This window comes from Elephas maximus, chromosome 20 (genome assembly GCF_024166365.1).
Source record: "Elephas maximus indicus isolate mEleMax1 chromosome 20, mEleMax1 primary haplotype, whole genome shotgun sequence".
In the NCBI taxonomy this organism is placed as follows: domain Eukaryota; kingdom Metazoa; phylum Chordata; class Mammalia; order Proboscidea; family Elephantidae; genus Elephas; species Elephas maximus.
In genome coordinates this window covers 61,926,576-61,949,421 of record NC_064838.1, presented here as the reverse complement: position 1 = coordinate 61,949,421, position 22,846 = coordinate 61,926,576, and the positions used below count along the sequence as shown (strand labels likewise).

Here is a 22,846-nt window from a genome sequence, read left to right as displayed (position 1 = left end):
AAATTAAAATTCTGAGGCTGACATGTATGAATCCTTAACACTGAGGACGTTGGTGCTCTTCTAAAGGAGATAGCAAAAGGTAAAATGTTTTTGATACATGATCAAACCTATTCTATGATAAAACTGAAATGTTCTTTTAAAACCATTTAGATACTGCCTAAAATGTTGGTTTTTACTACCACTATTCCTATTATATGTTGTATTAGGAGACTTCATTTATTTCTTTAACAGTTATTATGAAGGTTTACTAAATAAAACATTATTTTCAGCATAACATTCACTGCGTGTACGTTCTTTTGGGTGAGTGTGAAAATCACTAGAAAAACTTGTAAGCAAAGTCTAAAATAATTCAGTTTGAACATTTTCAATGTTACAATGGTATTGAACTAAGTCTTACATGAAAAGTTGTTTTTCTTGAGTAAGTTTTAATTAAATGGTTACTCATAGAAACTTCCATTTTATGTTCAACCTGTGGCAATTCAGAAAATGTTTTAAGTTTATGGGAAATAATTTAAGTGCTTGTTTTGTTTTCAAAATTTTGCATTTTCTTTATGTATTGATTCTATCAATTTTGTACTTTTCTGAATTTTATTTACAATTTTAAGCAGTCGATAATCTGTTTTCACAACTAGAAAAATTTTTTAAATCATTCTGGATTTAAAGAAAATCTGTCTGCCTTTCACATGGATGATCACACTAGTGATGAGGAGATAGACGATGATTTTGATACCCAGTTCATCATTCAGGAGAGCTTGCAGGGTACTTACAAGCCGGAAACCGCGCAAGATGCACATGAGCATGAGAGGTAACGCTTTTTCTTTGGTGATGCAGTGTACGTATTCAACAGTCGAGACTTGACATCAGCATGACTCTAGTGTTGTGACAAAAATAAGACAGAGGGTCAGAATTCAACTCGCTGTCATTTAAACAAGGAGCCCTGGTGGTGCAGTGGGAAGGCACTTTGCTGCTAACCAAAAAGTTAGCAGTTCAAACCCAACAGCTGCTTCATGGGAGAAAGATATGGCAATCAGCTTCCATAAAAATTACAGTTTTGGAAACCCTGCAGGGCAGTTCTACTCTGTCGTATAGGGTCGCTATGAGTTGGAACCAACTCAACGGCAATGGGTTTGGGTCACTTAAATATAACTTTGATGCCTGGCCAGATAGGAAGAAATGGCAAAGAATTCAGAATTTAGGTAGACAGTAAAGGAAATAATTGAAGAGGGCTAGCAGCAAAGTCAGATAAGAGGATGAAGGCTGGAAATCAAAAGGATGAAATAAATACATGAGAGTATGAAGAGCTAGAGAAGAACACTAATACCTTGTCTTTAAAGAGCTAAAGAAATGCATAAATCCAACCAAGACACAGAGGAAGTTATTTCAACCTTGGTGAAGTTGGTGGGGGCGGGGCCCAGTCAAAAGGAATTATGTAAATTTCAGCCCAGGAGAAACTAACCCCGTCAAACCTGTTGCTGTGGAGTCCATGCTGACTCACAGAGACCCTATAGGACAGAGTAGAACTGCCCCATAGGGTTTCCAAGGAGCAGCTGGTAGATTAGAACTGCCCGCCTCTTGGTTAGCATCCGTAGCTCTTAGCCACTGTGCCACCAGGGCTCCCGTTGGCATTATAGAGTGGCCATTAAATTTTACCATGTGCTATTGTGACATTTCAGGCCTAGGCAGATTCAGTTCAATTCAGAAACACTGATGATTAAGTGCCAACGGTGATCCAGGCTGTCACACAGTCATTGCCTGAAAGAAGCTAACAGTCTGAGGGAAGGCAGACATGGGAAAGGCTGTGTTACAGGCAGTTCTGCAGTTTGGAAATGCGTTTATGAATCCCCAGGCATTGCCTCACGTGAGAATTCGCCCCTTGTTAACTGCTCCTGCCTTTACCCGTCTCTTGTTTTATATCAGATACCTTACTTTTTTCCTCAGTTTTAGAATTACATATGTGTATGTGTGTGTGTATATAAATATATGTATGTATTTTTTCCCCTATGCAGCATCCATTCCTTTCTGAGTGCTGACTATAAGAAGATAGTCGAGACGATAGAGACAGTTAAGTACTCTTTCTATTCTATCCACTTCTACTTGTGGTACGGTGTGATGGTGACAACTGGCAGCGTTTCTCCTCTAGGCTCAGGAAGCCTCGAAGCAGGTTCTTCCAAATGCTGAACACTGTGAGGTCCACAGCTGATGATTGAGAGTCTGATGTGGCCTTTCCTCGGGGAAATACTTTAGTACAACTCAGCAAAGAGCTCCTGGGCTCCTCCATGGGCAGAGCTGTTTTTCTGTATGTGACAAGACCATGGGGTATTTATAGGCCGGGGTGGGTGAAAAGGCCTTGATGAAAGGCCTTCCTGTTTTCCCTATGCCATTTAAATTCGTCTTTCATAAAAGTTGGAGCTAGAACTCTGTTGTCTTACGTACTAACTGTGATGGTGGAATTCAGAAGCAGTATGGGCTGCCTTGTCTGCGTGCCAAATGTGAATCTGTTCTCATTTGACTTGTGAACAGGTGAGGAAGATGCCTTACTCCACTTGACCAAGTACCGTTCAGCTTTTGATGAAGTGGATGGGATAGGCTGGCTTCCTCTGCATAAGGCTGCCGTGCAATTCAATAAGAACATTCTGGCAATTACCCTGGAAGGTAAACTCCCTTTATAACTCTTCTTGCTGTCTTTGAGCAATAAATCTAAAATTTATTTCTAAATATTAACCTGTGTGGGCTAATGGATTTATTTCAGCTTCAAAACCCAGTAAGTGGGAGCAAACCACGCACAATGGTGAAACGCCACTTTTTTTGGCCGTCAGCAGTCGCCTCTTAGAAAATGCCGGTTTTCTTCTTCTCAGTGGCTGTAATCCTAATGCTAAGAATTTCGAAGGCAATTCTCCTCTTCTTACAGGTAAATTAACACCTTGGTCTCTGGAGAAGAGTCTGGGGCTTGGAGTCATCTCCACGTCCACAAGTTTCAAGGGTAGCTTTTTGTGCAGAGTTGCAGGACTGTCACTCTGATCCCAGCTGCCTAGACATGGTCAGGCGTTCTGACCCTCAAGGAGCTTTTGCAGGCTGGTCTGCCCACCGCTGTAATTGTGAGCAGACAGCCAAGGACCATGAGACATCTGAGGAAAGTCTTCAACATGAAAGTTAGAGAGTAAGACAAATAGAGATAAGCAGCTTGAAAGAAACAGATTATTTATGGAAAAGAGAATGTAGGGAAAATTTTTATTTTCTTCAGAGAAATTGAATAGGATGCTGGGGGAAAAAAATCAAAGAACCAAAAAAAAAAAAGCTCTTGAATATTAAAAATATGATGGAAATAATGAACTCAAAACAAATTTTGGAAAATAAAGTCTAGGAAACCTTCCAAAAGAAGAAATGGAAAATAGGGGGAGAACGAAGGATATTAGCGGGACAATCCAAAAGGAGCAATATGTGAATTATAGTAATGCTAGAAAGAACAAACAAAATGGAGGCATTATGTCATCAATGAAATAGGTCAAGAAAAGGATTTACTAAAACGAAGGACATGTGTTTCCAGATTGAAAGTTGTCCACTAAGTGTCCACATCAATGAATTTAAAAACACCCAACACCCTCGGCGCCTTATATTTCTAGTCTTAGAGCACTGAATAGTTTCTATGGCACATTAGAGGTAGTTATGAGCAGAATTCGTGTGATTCGGTATCCTGGCACCTAGTAAGAGTCCTCACACACAGTTGGCACCAATAATTAGTAAATAGGCAGATGGATAAATTAGGATCTTGAAGGACTAAGGATTATCATCTAAACATGAATTAAAAGCATAAATGCAGAAAAGCCAGTTATTAGAGAATTCTGGCTAATAAAATATGAGGTTAAAAATAATTTTCCCCAAAATTAATGTATGTAGAAATAAGTAATGGGAGGATAGATATAAAAATATTAACAAAGATCATCTCAAAGAGGTGGGATATATATACCAAAAAAAAAAAAAAACCCTTGCTTCAAGTCGATTCTGACTCATAGTGACCCTATAGAACAGAATAGAACTGCCCCATAGAGTTTCCAAAGAGAGCCTGGTGGATTCGAACTCCAGACCTTTTGGTTAGCAGCTGTAGCACTTGACCGCTATGCCACCAGGGTTTCCAATACACACACACATATATATATATGTATATATTCTAAATTCATTGAACATAAACCCCTCTATAATAATAAAAAAGCACAAAATAACAACAACAACAAAACCTACACAATCACCAGGGACAAAGAAAAGCTTCTCTAAGCTTCCTGAGGGAAGAACAAAAAGACTATGTCATATACAAAAAATGACAAATCAGAATAGCTTTAGACTTCTCAGCAGTAATGAGAAGCTTGAATATATTTGTGGAGAATAGTTTTGTAAATTCTTAGGGAATTCTGTATTCAGCCAAACTCTCTGTCGAATATGAAGGTAGATTAAAGACATAATAGACATGATTTTCAAACATAGGAAACCTCAAAAACGGTACCTCTCACATAGCCTTTCTTAGGAAGCTAAAGCATATGCTGTACCAAACATAGGACTAAACTGGAAAGAAGAAAATTTGGGATCCAGGAAACAGAAGATCCAACCCAGGTGGTAAGTAAATGAGATCCTCAAGATGAGGAGGAGGAAAAATGGTAGGATGACAACACATTGCTAGGTGCTGAGGTCAAGCTGTCCAGATTGGAACAGGTCAGGAGGCCCCAGGGGAGGCTTCTTCCAGACCATGCTGGGATAGCAATGAATATCATGAAAGGAGATGTAGACAACAGGCAGAGAGTCTGGGATTGAATTTTAGTGATAAGCAAATTGGAACAAAGCAAATGGAAAAAAAAAAAAAGTATTAACTCCTGGGAAGACAAATTACATGATCCAGCTTTAACTAGCAAATATACTCATAATAATGGGAACACTGAGCGTAAATGCTGTAAAAACACAGGAAGAATGGTGGGATGAGAAATGTGCACACGTGGTGGGGACAGAGCAGGACAGGAAGTTAAATCCTCATTTTCCACAGTGAGAAGTCATGAATACCAAAACCAAAAAATCAACAAGTGGCAAGACAAGCTGGTTATTTAGAAAGATAAACATTAATATCAAAGAATAAACTGAAAGATCCCTCTGGGGAAGGGGAAACAAGGCAGGGAAAGGGGTAGAAAACCGCTAGTATTTGACCCTCTTAAACTTTGCACATGTCTACCTTTTATCAGAATAAAAACTGAAGATTAAAAAGAGCAGTACTGAAAATTGGGATTCTGGTGGACCCTTTATGTTTTGTCCCAAGCTATCTTCTCTAAGGCTTTGCATTTGTAGAAAAGCACGCAACAGAAGAGCCCTCTGAGAAAGCAGCTCATAAGCTATAAAGCATATAGCACAATGTAGTGAACAGAACACCTTTCTAAGCCTCAGTTTCCACATCTGTAAGATGGAGATACTGGTTGTATATATCTTGTGGATGTTGAAGTCACATTTGTAAAGAATACTGTAAGCTGTGGATCCTGTCATGATGGTGGTGAACCCTTACATAGAGCTGGTTTTCTCCCTTGATGTCTACCAATCTGGCGAGTCAAATGATTCCATTTCTGTGGCACCTAAACAGCATTTCCTAGTTGATAGATCATGGAAATAGCTGAGTTAAACAAAGTTAAGGAAGGTTATTGCAAGATTGCTGGGAAACTTCAATATACCAGTGTGCAGAGTGAAACTTGAAGAGGAAAATAGACTGTGAGCGTTCCCAAGCCTTTTGCTGTATTTTATTTTTTCAAACCACAGAATCGTTCTCTTCAAAGAGAACCTAAAGGGACTCCCTGCAGAACACACTTGGGAAACACAGGCCAAAACTGTCATTTCCGTGGGCTCAGCCACTCACCCATACCTCATATGTATTTATATTACATTTCTAGTCATTCTTTGACAGAGGTGGGTTTTGTTGCTGTTTTGTTCTCTTTCTTCTTTTAAAGCAGCTACAAGCATTTCCAGGACCTTAGTGGGTACTTAGGCTCCATTTTCTGAAGATGATAAAGACATTAAATGAAAATTGTCTTTATGTGTTTCAAGCACATAAGCAGCCAACACCACTGACCCGTTGCCGTTGAGTTGCTTCTGACCCGTGGCAACCCCGCGTGTGACAGGGTAGACCTGTGCTCTGGACGGCTTTCGGTGGCTGACTCTTTGGAAGTAGACTGCTGACTTTCTTCTGAGGTGCCTCTGTGTCTGACCCGTGGCAACCCCGCGTGTGACAGAGCAGACCTGTGCTCTGGACGGCTTTCGGTGGCTGACTCTTTGGAAGTAGACTGCTGACTTTCTTCTGAGGTGCCTCTGTGTCTGACCCATGGCATCCCCGCGTGTGACAGGGTAGACCTGTGCTCTGTACGACTTTCAGGGGCTGACTCTTTGGAAGTAGACTGCTGACTTTCTTCTGAGGTGCCTCTGTGTGGACTCAAACAACCTTTAAGTTAGCAGCCAGGTGAGTTAGCCATGTGCACTTTCTGGGGACTCCAGGCAGCCAGCAGACAAGACATAACTGGTCATGGTTTACAGAAAAAAAATAACCCATTGACAGAAAACACTATTAATATTATTTGATATATGCTCTATTTTACAATCTGTTCCCCAAACATAAAACACTGGGGCATGGCAGCAAGTAGGACGATCTCCTTAAGAAGCTTGAGAAGACTAGCTGTTACAATACTCTGGCCTCAACTTCCTATTGAACTTAATGCCCACCTCATTTCTAATTTCCCAGCTGTTCTACAGGACTCCTATGAAATGGCCACCTTGCTGATCAGCCACGGAGCAGATGTCAATCTACGGTGTGCGAACGAGAGGACAGCTCTCCATGAAGCAGCCAAACTGGGCAGACTTGACATGGTGAAGCTTATGCTGGTTTCTGGGGCACACCCTGACCCACGGAGCTCCTATGGTTTCACTCCTCTTGCTCTTGCTGCCCAAAATGGACACACTGAAATCATGGAAATATTACTAGAGAAAGGCAAGATTTTCTGTATCATCAGCACACTACCAAGGAATAATGTGATGCAAGTGTTCTCTTCTTGATGGAGAGCTTCAAAAGAATGGAAGTCAACATTTTATTTAAACCTAATATAAATGTTCGATAAAATTAGGTGAAATGATGGCTACTGAAAAAACTAGTCAGAGGTTGACTTCCTCATTTTGGGTGAAGTTTTTTTTTTTTTAATAAGGAGCAGGGGTTAAGTGCTCAGCTGTTAACTGAAAGGTCGGTGGTCCAAACCTACCAGCCACTCTGCAAGAGAAAGATGCAGCAGTCTGCATTTGTAAAGATTTACAGCCTTGGAAATCCTATAGGGCATCCTATAGGAAACCCTTCTCTGTCCTATAGGGTCACTGTAAGTCAGAACCAACTCAATGCCAGTGGGGTTTTTTATTTCCTCAAAATTACTAGAATGCAGATGACTCTTTTACTCTTTTTGACTATGCTAAGAAGATGGTTGAACTTTTTTTGTATTGTTCTCCTTTTGTAAAATCATAGATTCAAAGACCCTGCAACTTCCTGTATATGTTGTCTCTGCTTAAACTAAGTCACGAGCCAGTCTAACCTGATGGTCTGAACTTCAGTTGTTAGGAAATTCTTCCTGATTTGCTCCCACCTAGTGATAACCAAACCCTGAGAGAAGGGAAAGCAACTTATATTTATTGAGTACTTTCTAAGGAAAGACATTGAGCTATGTATGCTACCTCATGTAATCCTCTAAAAACCCTGTGAGGTAGGTATTATCCTCATTTTGCACTTGCAGAAAGTGAGGGTCAGACATGGTACCAGTTGCAGGACTTCCCTTTAAACACACTCTCCTTTGCCTCCGACACTGTACCTGTGGCCATTTTAGATCCTGGGTTAACAGGCAGAGACTCTTAGCTCAGACAACTTTGCTATTTATTGTCTTTGAGCACCCTCACTGATGACACTGTTAGATGAAGTAGTATCTAAAGCCTTCTTTTTTTTTAATTAGCAGCAGTTAGTCAGTCACATATACTCACAGTTCCAGGGAGGAGGATGTTGATGCCATTCAGGGCCACACAGGGAGTGTACTCAGGAACAGAATGAACAAGCAGGGGCTGTAGGAAGCCAGTTTTGTAGTAACAAGAGGGCGAGGTGCCCCTGTTTTTTTTTTTTTTTGAACATTTTATTGTGGTTTAGGTGAAAGTTTACAGAGCAAATTAGTTTCCCATTCAACCATTTATGCACAGCTTGTTCCGTGACACTGGTTGCAAACCCCCAAATGTGTCTGCTATCTCCCTGCTTCCTCCCTGGGTTCCCCGTGTCTGTTCACCCAGCTTTCCTGCCCCTGCCATCCTTCTGAACTTTGCTTTTGGGCAAATGCTGCCCTTTAGGTCTTGTATAGTTGATTGTTCTGAGGTGTACGTTCGTCACTGGTGTTATTGTTCTTTTTATAGGCCTATTGTATGGTTATAATGTGATCTCCAGGAGTGATTTCAGTTACAAGTTTGAAGGGTATCTAAGGGCCATAGTCTTGGGAGTTCCACCAGTCTCTATCAGACCAGTAAGCCTAGTCTTATTTACAAGTGTGAATTTTGTTCTGTATTTCTCTCCCACTCTGTCCATGACCTACTATTGTGGTCCCGGTCAGAGCTGTTGGTAGTGGTAGCTGGGCACCATCTACTTCTTATCTCAGGCTGGTGGAGGCCATGGTTTATCTGGTTCATTAGTCCTTTGGATGAATTGCCTCCTGGAGTCTTTGGTTTTCTTCATTCTTCTTTGCTTTGGACAGGAAGAGGCCAATTGTATCTTACATGGCCATGCGCAAGCTTTTAAAACCCAGTTGCTACTCACTAAGGTAGGATGTAGAACATTTTCTATATGGATTATAATATGCCAGTTGACCTAGATGTTCCCCAAGACTATGGTCCCTAGCCTACAAACCCAGTATCTCAGTCCCAGGAGATGTATGGTTATAGCTAAAAAGTTTTCACAACTGTGTCTCCTGTGTGCACTATTGCATACATGGGGATATTTGCAGCATGTACATACACACATATGTATATACATGGGTGTACTTCCATACGCCCTTCCACCCCTATTCAGTTTACATATCTGTACCTACCTGTGTCTGCTCATACATTATTGTTATCACAAACTGTTGCAGATTGTATTAGTATTTACCATTGTTGCCTTTTCCTCTCGCATACCTTTCAGTGTCTTCCTTTACCTTAATTATGTTATGCTTACTTCCCTCATATTGTGTATTATCTCTCCCTTCACCAAAGTTAGTACATGTGTAGTATCTAATTAGTGGTTCCTCACCCCGCCCACCCGTGGTAACCCTCAAAGAATGTTTCTGTGTGAAAACCTTTTCTTGACTTTTTATAATAGTGGTCTCATACCATATTTGTCTTTTTGTGATTGACTTACTTCACTCAGTATAATGTCCTCCAGGTTCACCTACGTTATGAGATGTTTCATGGATTCATTGTTATTCCTTAACGTTGTATAGTATCCCATTGTGTTTACGTGCCACAGCTTGTGTATTCATTCATCTGTTGATGGGCACTTAGGCTGTTTCCATCATTTTGTAAAGTTTTATTTTTTCAAAGAAGTAGACCTTTACAAAGCTTTAATAAAGTCCCAGTATTAGAATATCTTGTATATTTTCCTCCCCATTTGTGTCCAGAGCCTTAGCGTTACATGGTCCCGGTTTCCAACCATTCTAGACTGCAAGCACCCTTATATTTAAAAAGTCTTGTGCTTTTTAGACTTACCTAAAGTGGAGGCTAGTTTCCTATCATAAGTCATTTTAATTCAAGTGTTTTAAATTAGCGATAGCAGCGATGTCTAAAGTCATTAGCTAGGATAACAAAAGTAAACCTGGGTCTTTCAGCTTTGAGGAAAGAGTAACCTTTTGTGTAAGTTATTAAAATAGAAAGAGGAGAGGCAACAGATTTTAAGCCCTTTACCTTTCAAAGAAACCAGCATCAGTTGACCTCAGTGAATGAGCATTTCTCGTATTGACTTCCGCACAAAGTAATTTGCACAAAGTAACAGAGCTAGTAAATGGCAGGTCAGGATTTGAGCCCAAATTATCTGATTGCAAATCACGTTACTTACCATCATGCACTCCTAGAGTGGCAGCAGGGCGTCATAGAAATAGGTCCTGCGTGTGGCCAACCTGCATAAGAATCCCACCTATACTGTTCAGTAGCTGTGTGTCTTTGGGGAAGTCAACCTTGGTGAGCCTCAGTTTCTTCATCTTTAAAATGATGATGATATATATTAGCCCCTACTCCCTAGATTGTTGTGAAATTTACAAATTATGTACATAAAGGAACCAGCATATAGTGAGCAGTCAATACATAGAGACTTATTAGATTAGACATTTATTAATGCATTCTATGAATGAGGTTCTCGGTCAGCTACTGTACCCTGATGACTCTTAATGGGGTCTGTACTAAATTAGTCACTAAGTCTTTTTCATATGAGTTGTGAATGTACCCAGGATTCCCTCCTCTCCTTTTGTCTACCCAAATGCTACTCTTTCTTCAGAGCCCATTTTTCTAAGAAGCCTTCCACACCTGACCCACCCCCCTTTCTCCTCCCTTCACCTGACAACCCCAGCCCCGAGATCTTCTAGAGGACATTTTGCCTATACCTATGCTCACGTTATCCACACCATTCACGTGACACATGAGCATACAAGGTACTATGATTTATCCCTTTAACTTCAGCAGTCCAACTGCAGTTAAAAACATTTAGTGTCTCTTATCGTGAACCATCCGTCAAGAACATTCCCCATCAAAACATCATTAGATGGCGTGGTGATATAGCCCAACTGGGTTGTTAGTACCATCCCAAATGTGTGTTACGAGTTAAGTTAGCTTTTGTGGGCTGGTCTGGAAATACAAACCAGCCTTTACAAAATTCTTCCTACTGGAATTTTCAAGTTCCAAATAAATAATTTATAAAATTACCTTTGATATCAGCCTACTTAAAACTTGGAGACTGCACTATTTTTCTTTTCTCCCCAACTAGATTATAAACTGCAGGAAAGCAGAAGGTATACAGTTTATTTCTTTGATTCTCAGTGCTTTGCTAGAGTAGGTGGACAATAATTGCTTTTTGGTGGGGGTGATATATTTTTAAGATTGCTTAAGCAATGTAACGAAAAGAATTTTTGCATAACAAGACTCTTTCTCCTCCTAGGTGCTAATGCTCTTGGCCAGGCCTCTGACTCGTCTTCCATCTTACTTGAAGCTGCTAGTGGAGGAAACCCAGACTCAGTGACTCTCCTGCTAGGGCATGGAGCCGATGCCAACATCCCTAAGAATTCAGGCCACCTGCCCATTCATGTGGCAGCTGACAGAGGCCACTTACTGTAAGTTCAACTACATTGTTGTAAATAATAGAAACAGTAATAGCTACCATTTTTGAGCAGTGCCAGTGTCTTTGATCCTACAACCTCCACACCCATTTTAAGGATAAGAAAACTCTCGACCAGCTACAAAGTGGTAAAGCCAGAATCCTCTATAACCACAGAAGAGACCTAAAGCTATTGCTTTATGAGGTCCATAGGCAACGTGGGGAGTCTCAGGTCTCAACCAACTGGGCTAATCCTGAATTTTATAACCCAAACAGTAGTTCCATTCAGCTTTACTTAGTTTCAGAGCTTTTAGGTGTAGGAATTATACCTTTTCTGTTGGAAATTCTAAATACCACATGATACTAATACCATCCAGTGCTGGTATGAAACAATCACAAACAGGTTAATGCTGCATTAAAAAAAAAAAAAATTTTTTTTTTTGAAATGTGCTTTGAAATTCTTTCCCAGAGCTCTAAAGATTTTGGTCCCTGTTACGGATTTTGCCGCCATTAAGCAGAGTGGGATCAGTCCAATTCACTGTGCAGCCGCAGGCGGACACCCTGAATGCCTGGAACTTCTCATCCAGGCCGGATTTGATGTGAATTTCATGCTAGATCAGAGAGTTCGCAAACACTACGATGACCAAAGGAAGTCAGCTTTGTATTTTGCCGTATCAAATGGTGACCTCTCTTCAGTTAAGCTGCTTCTGAGTGCTGGAGCTCTCCCTAATCAAGACCCGGTTAACTGCCTCCAAATAGCCCTAAGGATGGGTAACTATGAGCTGATAAGTCTGCTGCTTCGGCACGGGGCCAACGTCAATTACTTCTGCAGAGTCAACCCCTTACACTTCCCATCAGCCCTGCAGTACACCCTGAAAGATGAAGTCATGCTCAGGATGCTGTTGAATTATGGGTATGACACACAGCGATGTTTTGATTGTCCTCATGGGGACAAAGTTCAACCTGTGTATGTTTTTGAAGGCTGGACACCTACAGTTATCAAAGATACTATGGTAAGTTCACACTGTCAGCTGTATGTCCTTATACGGTCCATAGCAGCGGCACTGGAACTACAGCAGTAAGATTCTGTCCGCCCTCTCCAGAAAGTTCATGGTTGGAAAGATTCACATATGATAAAGTATGATATAGTAAAGTAATTCAAATATGATAAAATAAACGCATTATAAAGGGAGATTTTAAAGACACAAAAATAGTTCAGAGGAGAAAGTGATTCCACCTGGAGATGTCAGGGAGCTTCACAAACGAAGCCACACCTGAGCAAGGCTTTGAAGAATGCAGTCTTATACCAGTTATGCTTTTTCTTTGACTAAATGAATTACCTGGCTAAAATGCTTCCGGGCTCCCAATATCTGCCCTTCTAAGTTTTTGGCTATCTCCTTTAGCTCTCCTCAAAGAGGCCCTTTCTTGTCTACTTTTTCTAAAGTAGTTCCCTTCCCTCAGTCAAGCTGTTCATTTTTATAGCGCTTTTCACGATCTGAAATTATCTTTTAAAGTTTTTACTTATTGTGCATCTCCCCAAATACATGCACGGAAGCTCCTGGGCGTCACTTCCCTTTGCGCAAATATCTCTGCTCAGCACGTAGTGGATGCTCTATCAATGCTTATCAGAATTTGAACATAGACATCAAGTGGTGAATTGGAGAAAGCACTTTGAATCAATCAGAAAATTGAAAGGAGAAATACTATTGCTATTTTAATATTGCATGATTTATTACTTTGAGGTTATGGTTACTGCATGACTTATTTTCCACAACACTAACTTGGCATTTAGGCATATATCATCTTGCATTATTTCCTCGCTTTTTATACAGTATTACTTCTCATATGGGCATCTTGTCTAATTAAAGGCAGAAACATACATGTCATATACCTCATGTATGGGTGAGATTAGGTGTAATATTGAGTGAAAGAAAACCCAAATGAGAGTGGCTTTAACAAGAGGGTTCATTCCCCTCTCACATAAATAAAGTGCAGAGGTAAGTAGCCTTCTATGTGGACAGCTCTGATTCACAGGGGGACTCACATCTACAACCCAGTTAGGAGGAAGGAGGCTGGGAGCAAGCAGCACCCGCTTTGCTCTGTAAGAGCACCTGTGAGCAGCTCTTACTTCACTTACATCAGACTGGCCAGAACTTAGTCATGTGGCCACACCTAGCTACAAGTAATACTGGAAATACAGTCTTTATTCCAGACAACCACATGGACAACCAAAGGGGGTAACAGGTACTAGGTAACACTCTCCATCACGCCCTCATTACATCTTATATAGCTCTGAAGAAGGCTGTAAATGTCTTTCCAAATCTTAGAGCTAAGAGAGAGATTTTCTTGTTGAACGCCTCAGTTTCTAAACGAAGAGCTTGGGACTTTGGTTCCCAACTCTGAGTTAAGTGTTCTTTTGTTTATTATGGTGAACCATAGGTACTTAAAGCTTTTCATTTACTTTCACAATTCTGATTTTCTTCCCCAGTTCTGTGAAGTGATAACTTTGTCTTGGCTGCAACATCTCTCTGGAAAGGTTGTGCGCGTGATGCTTGATTACGTTGATCAAGTTCGGATCTGTTCAAAGTTGAAAGCTGTGCTGCAAAAACAGGGGCTCTGGTCGGAAATCAATTTTATCTTAAGTAAGTGTCTTTCTATCTTGTAGAAGACGCTCACCAAAAACACTAAGAGTATTCTTACTGGTTTTGATGAAAGCTTTTCTCTTCTGGATAAAAGCTTGACTTAAAGAAACCAAGAAAAATGCTATTCCTAACTAGAAAATGTTCCTGTTTACAATTACACTTAATTCATACTTATCACTATTTCCCAGTAGATAAAAGCTGTTAGGTAACTACTTATTTAAAAAAAAAAAAAAACTTATTACATAGGTCCAAAACCAAACCTGTTGCCATCAAGTCCATTGTGACTCAGAGACCCTACGTGACAGAGCAGAACTGCCCCATTAAGGCTTCCAAGGAGCGGCTGGTGGATTAGAATTGCCGACCTTTTGGTTAGCAGCTGAGCTCTTAACCACTGAGCCACCAGGGCTCCATTTTACAGGTAGGTAATGCTTTTCTCCCAATTTACCTAAACCATGACTATGAAGGGACACTGCAGACACAGGAATTAAAAGCTATGAAATGGCAACCAAAAGTGATGAGAAAAGCTAAGATGTAGGCCTGTACCAAAATCAAACCAAACTCACTGCCGTCAAGTCAATTCCAACTCATAGCGACCCCATAGGGTTTCCAAGGCTGTAAATCTCTATGGAAGCAGACTGCCACATTTTCTCCCTTGGAGCCATTGGTGGTTTCAAACTGCTGACCCTTCGGTTAGCAGTCAAGCACTTTAACCAGTGCCACCAGGGCTCCATCTAAGCCTGTAAAATAAGCCTGTAGAGTGTATTAAAAGATACCCTTCTCCAAAACAAATTCTTTCATCTAATTTCCCCCGGAAGGTGGTCTCCAGCTTTTAGCCTGTAGTAAGGGCCAGGACCTGGGCTTAAAACACGATTTAAGATCTCACAGGCCAGAACCCCATTAACGCCAGTCACTGAATTCTGACTTGACTCTGAAACCATACCTATAAGTCTCCTTCCAGAGGAAGGAAGAATCAAGAAAACTAAAGACAAGGGAAAGATTAGTCCACAGGACTAATGGACCACATCTACCATGGCCTCCACGAGACTGAGTCCAGTACAATGAGATGGTGCCCAGCTACCACCACTGACTGCTCTGACAGGGCTCACAATAGACAGTCCCAGACAGAGCTGTAGAAAAATGCAAAACAAAATTCTAACTCAAAAAGAAACACCAGACTTGCTGGCCTGACAGAGACTGGAGAAACCCTGAGAGTATGGCCCCCAGATGATACCCTTCAGCTTGGTAATGAGGTCACTCTTGAGGTTCACCCTTCAGCCAAAGATTGAACAGGACCATACAACAAAAGGACTAAAGGGACTGGAAGGCAGGAGGGAACAAGGAAGCTGGTAATAGGGAACCCAAGGTTGAGAAGGGAGAGTGTTGACATGTTGTGGGGTTGTTAACCAATGTCATACAACGTGTGTACTGTTTGATGAGAAACTAGTTTGTTCTGTAAGCCTTCACCTAAAGTTCAATTAAAAAAAAAAAAGGATTGTTAAGAACTGTAAACTGCTTCCCTGAGGACTTTCACGTTTAGTCACAACAAATGAAACTCTTGGTGGCCTAAGTATAAAATACATTTGCTAACTAAACCCTAAGGTCACTCAAAAATGAAGCAATTCTTTTTCCTTCTGGATAACATGGCTGTTTCTTTCATTTTAGCAAACCCTCGCTCCCTCAAACATTTGTGCCGCCTAAAGATCCGGAAATGTATGGGACGTTTACACTTGCGCTGCCCCGTCTTCATGTCGTTTCTTCCGTTACCCAATCGTCTGAAAGCATATGTCCTCTTCAAAGAATATGACCTTTATGAACAAGGAATTTTTACAGGAACCTGGTAAACAAACTATTCTAGAGAAAAAGGTATAATTCTGCAACTGTATTTCTTAAAACTCAACTTGTTATATGTAACTCATTTCTATTGTTTTACCCAGCAACTAAAATCTCAAAGCAGTCTACATTCTTTAAAAAGTCGCTCTGAACACTGCCTCACAGTATGCAGATGGCTAGCATTCTTAGAGGCCGTTTAAAAAAAAATAAGGCCCGAACAATAAGAACTCTAAGTTAACTGGACTACGTCTAATTCTGTATGAATCTTACACTAAGTATACGAATCCACATTTCCACATGCTCAAGTAACAGATGCCACCTCTGATGATTCAAGATAACTCTTAACAGTAACCCTTTTTCTAGAGAAGTGCATATATAACGGGTGTATGGTCACCCCAGTACATGACCCAGAAGTTAGCTGTTTTTGTGCAAAAGTCCCGATGCCACCTTAGTGTCTGATATTGCTTTCTTGTAGGTCACATACTGAGGTGGAGTAATTCAGGTAATTGAAATATGTCCTTCATTTGAAATTTCCTCATCAGTGGAAACACATCTCTTCCTTCCACAATACCCAGGCTATGAGTTACCATTTATTGGTTTATGTCATCACTGAAAGGGAAATTGAAGTGTTTTCAAATGGATGACTTGTAGTTTTCAATAACAGTACTGAACCCTGCACAGTACTAGACTGATAGGAGGGGCCCACTGATAGAAGCATGCAAGATGCTAGTTTAAATTTTTATTTTACATATTCTAAACTGCATATAAGTACAGGTTTCTATATATAGAAAGTGAGGTAAGAAACTGCGAGGACCTTCATTCAGCCACACCTGTATAGCATTTGGGCAGCATATTAGCAGGATGACAGAGAAGCAGGATACAGATCATTTTCACCGCAGGCCTCTTTACATGTTTAGTCTTGAATATTTTTTTAGCATGATATAGTCCATCCTAGGGAAACTGAGGTTACATGAATTCCTTCTGACGTAGGGATTCATGGCTATATAGACTGTTTCCTTAAGCAGAGTTACAGTTATGTTTTATGATACACAGTTGTTTACCAAAAAGAAAAAAACTTTGCAAAACTAGCTGGCATGAATAGTTTTTATTTTTTCAAATTGTGGTGTCTGCTTATAAGTGAGTGGTAGATGATATGTATGTCACTAGACAAATATATTTAGGATACCCATGCACAATGTCACAATTACCTATGTAGAATTACATGATTCTAAAGTTCATTTCACCCATTCCCTGGACCTTCTAAAAATGTATAAACTTTAAAATTCAGAACATATTAGAACAGAAACTCCCAGTACAAGAAAAGGACTTGATAAATGCTGTAAGAAATATAAGGAGTAGATGGGATGAATATGCATTACTATTACAACTACAGGTCCAAGCCACTTAAGCCTGCATACATAATAACCTACCCCTGTAAATTATGGGGATTCTTTAAATTAGGAATGAACAGCAGCCAGCATACATTGCCTGTAACATGTCTAATTATTGAAAAGCCTTTCCTTTCTAAAAGAAAAAAAAAAAATGTTGCTAGTGATGAATTAGTTTGCTTCTAAAGCAAGCTTTCCCCAATAAATGAATGACAGGGTTTGTGTGCGTGTTTTCATTTTAGCTGTTAGGGAATTGCAATGGGGCTAGATGTGTAATTATGGTGTCATAACAGATTAAGAAAAAATCTAATTCTTTTACAAACATCATTTGAAATTACTTGGGGAAATAAAATTCAGAGCATATATTGGATATCTCATACAAAAAAGACTGTACAAAAATCATGGATTTTATTATACATTAAAAAATCTTCTACCAGCGTACTTCTGGAAGCCTTGTCTGTAAATACCTATTTTAACAAAATGAGAAAATGAGGCCTCCCCCCCGCACGTGTACCACCACCAGAGAGAGGTGTTCTTTAAACCCGACCCTAAAGGGAAATGTTGCGAGATTTTTAATTGTGTGCTGCATGATCAATAGTATCAGTGATGTAAGAATGGACCAATTTGTTCACATGACAAAATCACAGACATACAAAGCAGTTCTGCATGTTAGTCATACCTTAATCCCCAGCTCTCATACTGACTGAAGTAAATTACATGAGTACAGCCACAAGAGATTGGTTAAAAAGTGCATTTCCAGTTTCATATCTTTGTTTTATTGATTAATGCAGAATAATATCTCATGAAAGAAGAGTAAGCCAGACTTGCTAAAAGAAAGAAGGGCGTGTGCTACAACGGGTTTGTCTGAACATCTGAAGTACAGTTGAGCATGCTAGGAGGTTGTTGTCAAAGCCAACAGTAATATTTTCATTTTATTAATTCAGGTCACAGGTTTTGCAATACACTAGCTCTTATAGTCTGTCGGCATTTATATTAAGATTCAAAAAATTTTCCTAGGTATAATTTGTTTTTTATTATTTTGTTTTTGTTGGAAATACACACAACAAAACATACACCAATTCAATAGTTTCTACATGTACAATTTAGTGACACTGATTATATTCTTTGAATTGTGCAACCATTCTCACTCTCATTTTCCGAGTTGTTCCTCCCTCATTAACACAAACTCACTGCCCCTTAGGCTGCTATTTAATCTTTTGACTTGCTGTTGTCAATTTGATCCAGTATAGATAGTTCTTAAAAGAGCATACTGCTCAAGGCAGACCTTTACACTTTTTTTTACTATTTAAGGTAAACTATTGTTTGGTTTTAAGATGAATTTAGGGGATATTTTTAGTTTAAGATTTAAGGATTAGCTCAGGGCAACAGTTTCAGGGAAGATTCAAATTTTCAATACTTGTGGTTCCTAGATATAACTTCAACATTAACTCCGAGGCCTTTACCACATAAAAGTGTATGTTGAATAGGATTTTATCTGCATTGTACCGTCCTTTTCCCAAGCATGTAGGCAAGATACATTTACCACCCTTAGGTTGTGGAGCCTGAGAACACTTTTGAAATTTAGACAATCTTTGCAGATGTGGCAAAAACTAGACTGGCTTTTGGAACTCTGTTCAAGGTTTAACAGTTCCAGTCTCGTTAGCACTTTTTTACAGTTTTAAAAGAGAACGAATAACTGGTTTTCTACTTACTGATTTCATTACCACAGTTAAATACGTACTGTTCATACAGGAGCAGAGTACATAGCAGAATTAGGCAGACATAATTTCTTTCCTTTTAAAGAAGTTTTATTATTATCTAAAAATCATTACGTGTAAATTTAAATCTGAGAAAGACATCCCAAAATTGTAGTCCCATCATTACTAAAGCATGTGAGAGCTAGAAGGGATTTCAGAGGAGGATAACAGATCAAGAGGAGCTTTATCATTAGGCCAAACTCCACTGCGAAGCCTTATGTAAGCAAAAGAGAGCTTATTAAAGTTGATGCTTTAATATCTCCATTAATGGAATAGTACAGAAGTTGAATCATCTAAAACTGTGAAATCTACACATGACTTCTGTCCAGCGTTGGAATGCGTGTTGGTCTGAGTTTTGGATGTGGGTGTGTTACTGTGGAAATTCCTATGAAAAACATGAAAGGAACAAGCCTGTCCAGCACCCCTAACTGCCCGTACCCTTAACTCTAGCCTAGACTCTGACCCAGATGGCCAACAAAGGCAGCACGTTTGGCCACCATGCACAGCACCAGCCTAGTTAAAACTACTTCCTAATGCTGACCTTCCTTGTAGGGTGACAGGTTTCATCTGAACCAAGTGAGGCAACAACTGACAGTATAAAGAAGATTTAATGAAACAAAAAGCTTGCTAATTCTCAAAAAAGGTCTTAAAAACGGGACCTGGCATGACTAATCAAGTGCTGACTACAGAATAAATTTCAACAAAAAGAATGATACACAAACTATTAGGAAAACCTTTCCTTTAGTAAGCACAAAATAAACTTTTTTTTTTTTCCAAAAAGTTTCCCACAAATTTCCATTTTTCAGGTGCATGTTTTGGTAACATAAGGCTTCAAGAGTACTAAATAATCAGTACTCCCACTTGGCACATGGATAAAAAGAATATCATGATCCTATATGTAGTTATCATCGATCCCGTCCTGTAGAAAACAGCGTACTTACATGCACAGTGTGAAACAGCCAGGCTATATTGTGAGCAGTAAAACAGAAGCCATTTCTAATTCAGAACTAAGAAGAAAAACCTGTATATAAAGAACTTTTCCACTGTGAAATTAGTCTTACTGGCTAACCTCTTGAAAATTTGGAAGTTTATGTAAAATATTTTACTCAATATATTTAACTTGTCTATATATACTTTTTCATGTGTAACATATAAACATAGTTTCTACCAGCAATGTTAAAAATCTGATAAAAGAAAAAGGAATCAAGTTTCAACACAGAAGATAGGCAGTAAAGAAATGCCATTTTAACCTTGGCACCAGGCTAAAATCCTTCCTTGGTCAACTCTCCTACACCACACCAGACATTCAATTTCTTTCCAACCTTTCATAGAATTAAACCTTTTACTCATTTCAAGAGTAGAAGTAGTTATAACAATTAGTGCAAATTATTCCATTCTTATACATTAACTATTTGTCTTTGTGGATATAAAGTGGTGATTCAGCATTTTATCAAAATATGGGATTATGAAAATATTGGGTTATCAGTCTGGAATTTAAAAGACTACATTCTCTAAACTCTGGGAATTTTTACTTTAAGCAGGAAACATAATTGTCACAGAACTTTTTTGAAACACTGCTTGATTTTCAATAAAAATTATTTCACGCAATGCAGAAAATACAACGTATCATCCTCTAACAACATCGTTATATCTAAATCCTAATCTAAGATGTATTTGGAAAAAAAAAATCCCTTTTAATAAATTCCAAAATCTTATTTTAACCATTACTGCTCTGCAGCAATAATTCAAGTTCCAACCTGAGAACTAAGAACATGGGAAGAAACTGCCACAGGACAGTATCCCTCTCGACCTGAAGACACTTAAGCACCCTTCCCACCGGCATCAAGGTGTAACGCGCACCAGAGACACCGGAGCAACCCAAGACAGCGCCCTGAAGTCAGCAGTCCCACCCGCCACACTTAAAACCTTAAGTCTAAAACTCTGTTCTAATTATTTTATGAAAGTTCTATTGCACATTTGTTGTTGTTATGTGCTGTCAAGTTAGTTCTAACTCACAGCGACCCTGTGTACAAGAGAATGAAACACTGCCTGGGCCTGTACCTCCTCACAATCATTGCTAAGTTTGAGCTCACTGTCGCAGCCACTGTGTCAATCCATCTCGTTGAGGATCTTCCTTTTTTTCACTGACCCTCTAACTTTACCAAGCAGGATGTCCTTCTCCAGGGAATGGTCCCTTCTGATAACATGTCCAAAGTACATAATACAAAGTCTTACCATCCTCCCTTCTAGGGAGCGTTCTGGCTGTACTTCGTCCATGACAGACTTGTTCGTTCTTTTGGCAGTCCATGGTATATTCAATATTCTTCGCCAACACCGTAATTCAAAGCCATCAATTCTTCTTCAGTCTTCCTGATTTACTGTCCAGCTTTTGCATATATGAGGCAATTCACAACACCATGGCTTGGGTCAGGTGCACCTTAGTCCTCAAAGGGACATCTTTGCTCTTTAACACTGTAAAGAGGTCTTTGCAGCAGATCTGCCCAGTGCAATACATCGTGTGATTTCTTCACTGCTGATTCCATTGGTGTCAGTTGTGGATCCGAGTAAAATGAAATCCTTGACAACTTCAATATTTCTCTATTTATCACGCTGGTGCACATTTACTATTGTTAAAATATTTTCAAACTTGCAGAATTTTCTATATAAAGGGTTTTGAACCTGTTTGGTCCAAAGGTTCCTCATTCCCAGCAAAATGTTATTAATGAAACAGAGGAGCACACCCACGAATATCTGAAGCCGAAGAATAATTGCCTTCTTACGGTCATAGCCAGTTACAAAACAAGATAAAAAGTTCAAAATTGAAGGAAAAAAGTGCTGAGCAAGTGTAATTCTTCAGCAATCGACTTCAGGGAAATGAGCAGGTTTCTTTTAGACGTGTGGGATTTGATGTTACTGCACAGGACGTTACTTTTAAGGGAAAAATCAATACAAACCTAACTCACAAGTTCAGTCTCGTTTTAAAAGATGATGCTGAGACGAACGAGCAAACACAAAGCTTAGTCTCCTGCTTGGTATTTCAGCATAGTTGTCACCTTGCGCCATTTCACCACAGAAACTGTCATTAAATTCCAGGGCTAGGGGGTGGGTATCAACCAAAAAGCCAGGGTAAGTTTATGCTTCTGACTCTCTCTTCTTTCCTTCTTCTCCCAAATCACTCTCTTCTGACTGGCTACTGCTAAGGACAACAAACTGCCCCTCATTACTGGCTTGGTTTGGTCTACTGGAAGCAGCTATCAACCGACTTTGTTCTTCCAAGTCCTAGTAGAAAAGAGAAAAAAGAAACTAAGTTTATTGTTTGTAGTCAAATGGAAAACTACTATGCAGTTCAAATACATACTTGAGAACCACTTCAAAGTTTCTGTCATAAATATATGCATAATCCTGGCAACTTACTGAAAAAAAGGCTATATCCAACCAATGGAACACCAAAGTGAATTTTCGAACTATTCTAGAAACCCTATAAAAGCCAACATTCACACTAAAATCTCTTGTGTTTTCCTCTTTTCCATTTTCATGACCCACAACCAGGTTCAGGCCATCATCCTCTCTCACTATGCACTCCCCAAGCCCCCCTTGCTAAATCAAGTGTCATCTTTCCCTAGCCTAGACTATCAGGGAAGTCTGACTCCATCATCTTTGCCTTTTCTCTATCCACACACCCAACCATTTCCAATTCTTGCTGAACTGTTCTCATTAAGTATCCCACAGCTGTTCCCTCTTTGCCACTCCTCCTGCCAATGCCACTACCCATAACAGATTTCTTACCATCTCATGGATCACCTACCCAGTGGATTTTTGAGACTTTGCTTTGAAATTTTTCTAGCTTAAAATTATCCTGCTGGAGTGGTG

At 39.7% G+C, this 22,846-nt stretch overlaps 2 protein-coding genes across 2 annotated transcripts in view; one reads left to right on the top strand and one right to left on the bottom strand.

Moving 5' to 3' along the window:
• Positions 1-669: 669 nt before the first annotated feature.
• ASB14 (ankyrin repeat and SOCS box containing 14) lies at positions 670-16,563 on the top strand. Its single transcript, XM_049862193.1, has 10 exons — positions 670-805; positions 2,007-2,063; positions 2,519-2,652; positions 2,750-2,908; positions 6,755-7,012; positions 8,380-8,384; positions 11,224-11,375; positions 11,829-12,372; positions 13,848-14,001; positions 15,664-16,563. Exons 1-10 carry the CDS (start codon positions 684-686, stop codon positions 15,840-15,842), a joined length of 1,764 nt encoding a protein of 587 aa, XP_049718150.1. The 5' UTR covers positions 670-683; the 3' UTR covers positions 15,843-16,563.
• APPL1 (adaptor protein, phosphotyrosine interacting with PH domain and leucine zipper 1) overlaps positions 16,558-22,846 on the bottom strand; it is a 46,017-nt gene continuing 39,728 nt past the window's right edge. The window contains exon 22 of the mRNA XM_049862192.1: positions 16,558-22,255. Within this exon, the coding sequence (XP_049718149.1) occupies positions 22,109-22,255 (147 nt within the window). The 3' untranslated portion in view covers positions 16,558-22,108. The remainder of the gene's footprint in view (positions 22,256-22,846) is intronic.

What these genes read in the sequence shown, in the direction of transcription:
- ASB14 (XM_049862193.1), top strand. Translation starts at nt 684, where the DNA reads ATGGATGATCACACTAGTGATGAGGAGATAGACGATGATTTTGATACC. An exon ending in GTCGAGACGATAGAGACAGT is followed by an intron (nt 2,064 to 2,518) that starts TAAGTACTCTTT and finishes TGACTTGTGAAC; the next exon opens with AGGTGAGGAAGATGCCTTAC. An exon ending in CAGTTATCAAAGATACTATG is followed by an intron (nt 12,373 to 13,847) that starts GTAAGTTCACAC and finishes TTTCTTCCCCAG; the next exon opens with TTCTGTGAAGTGATAACTTT.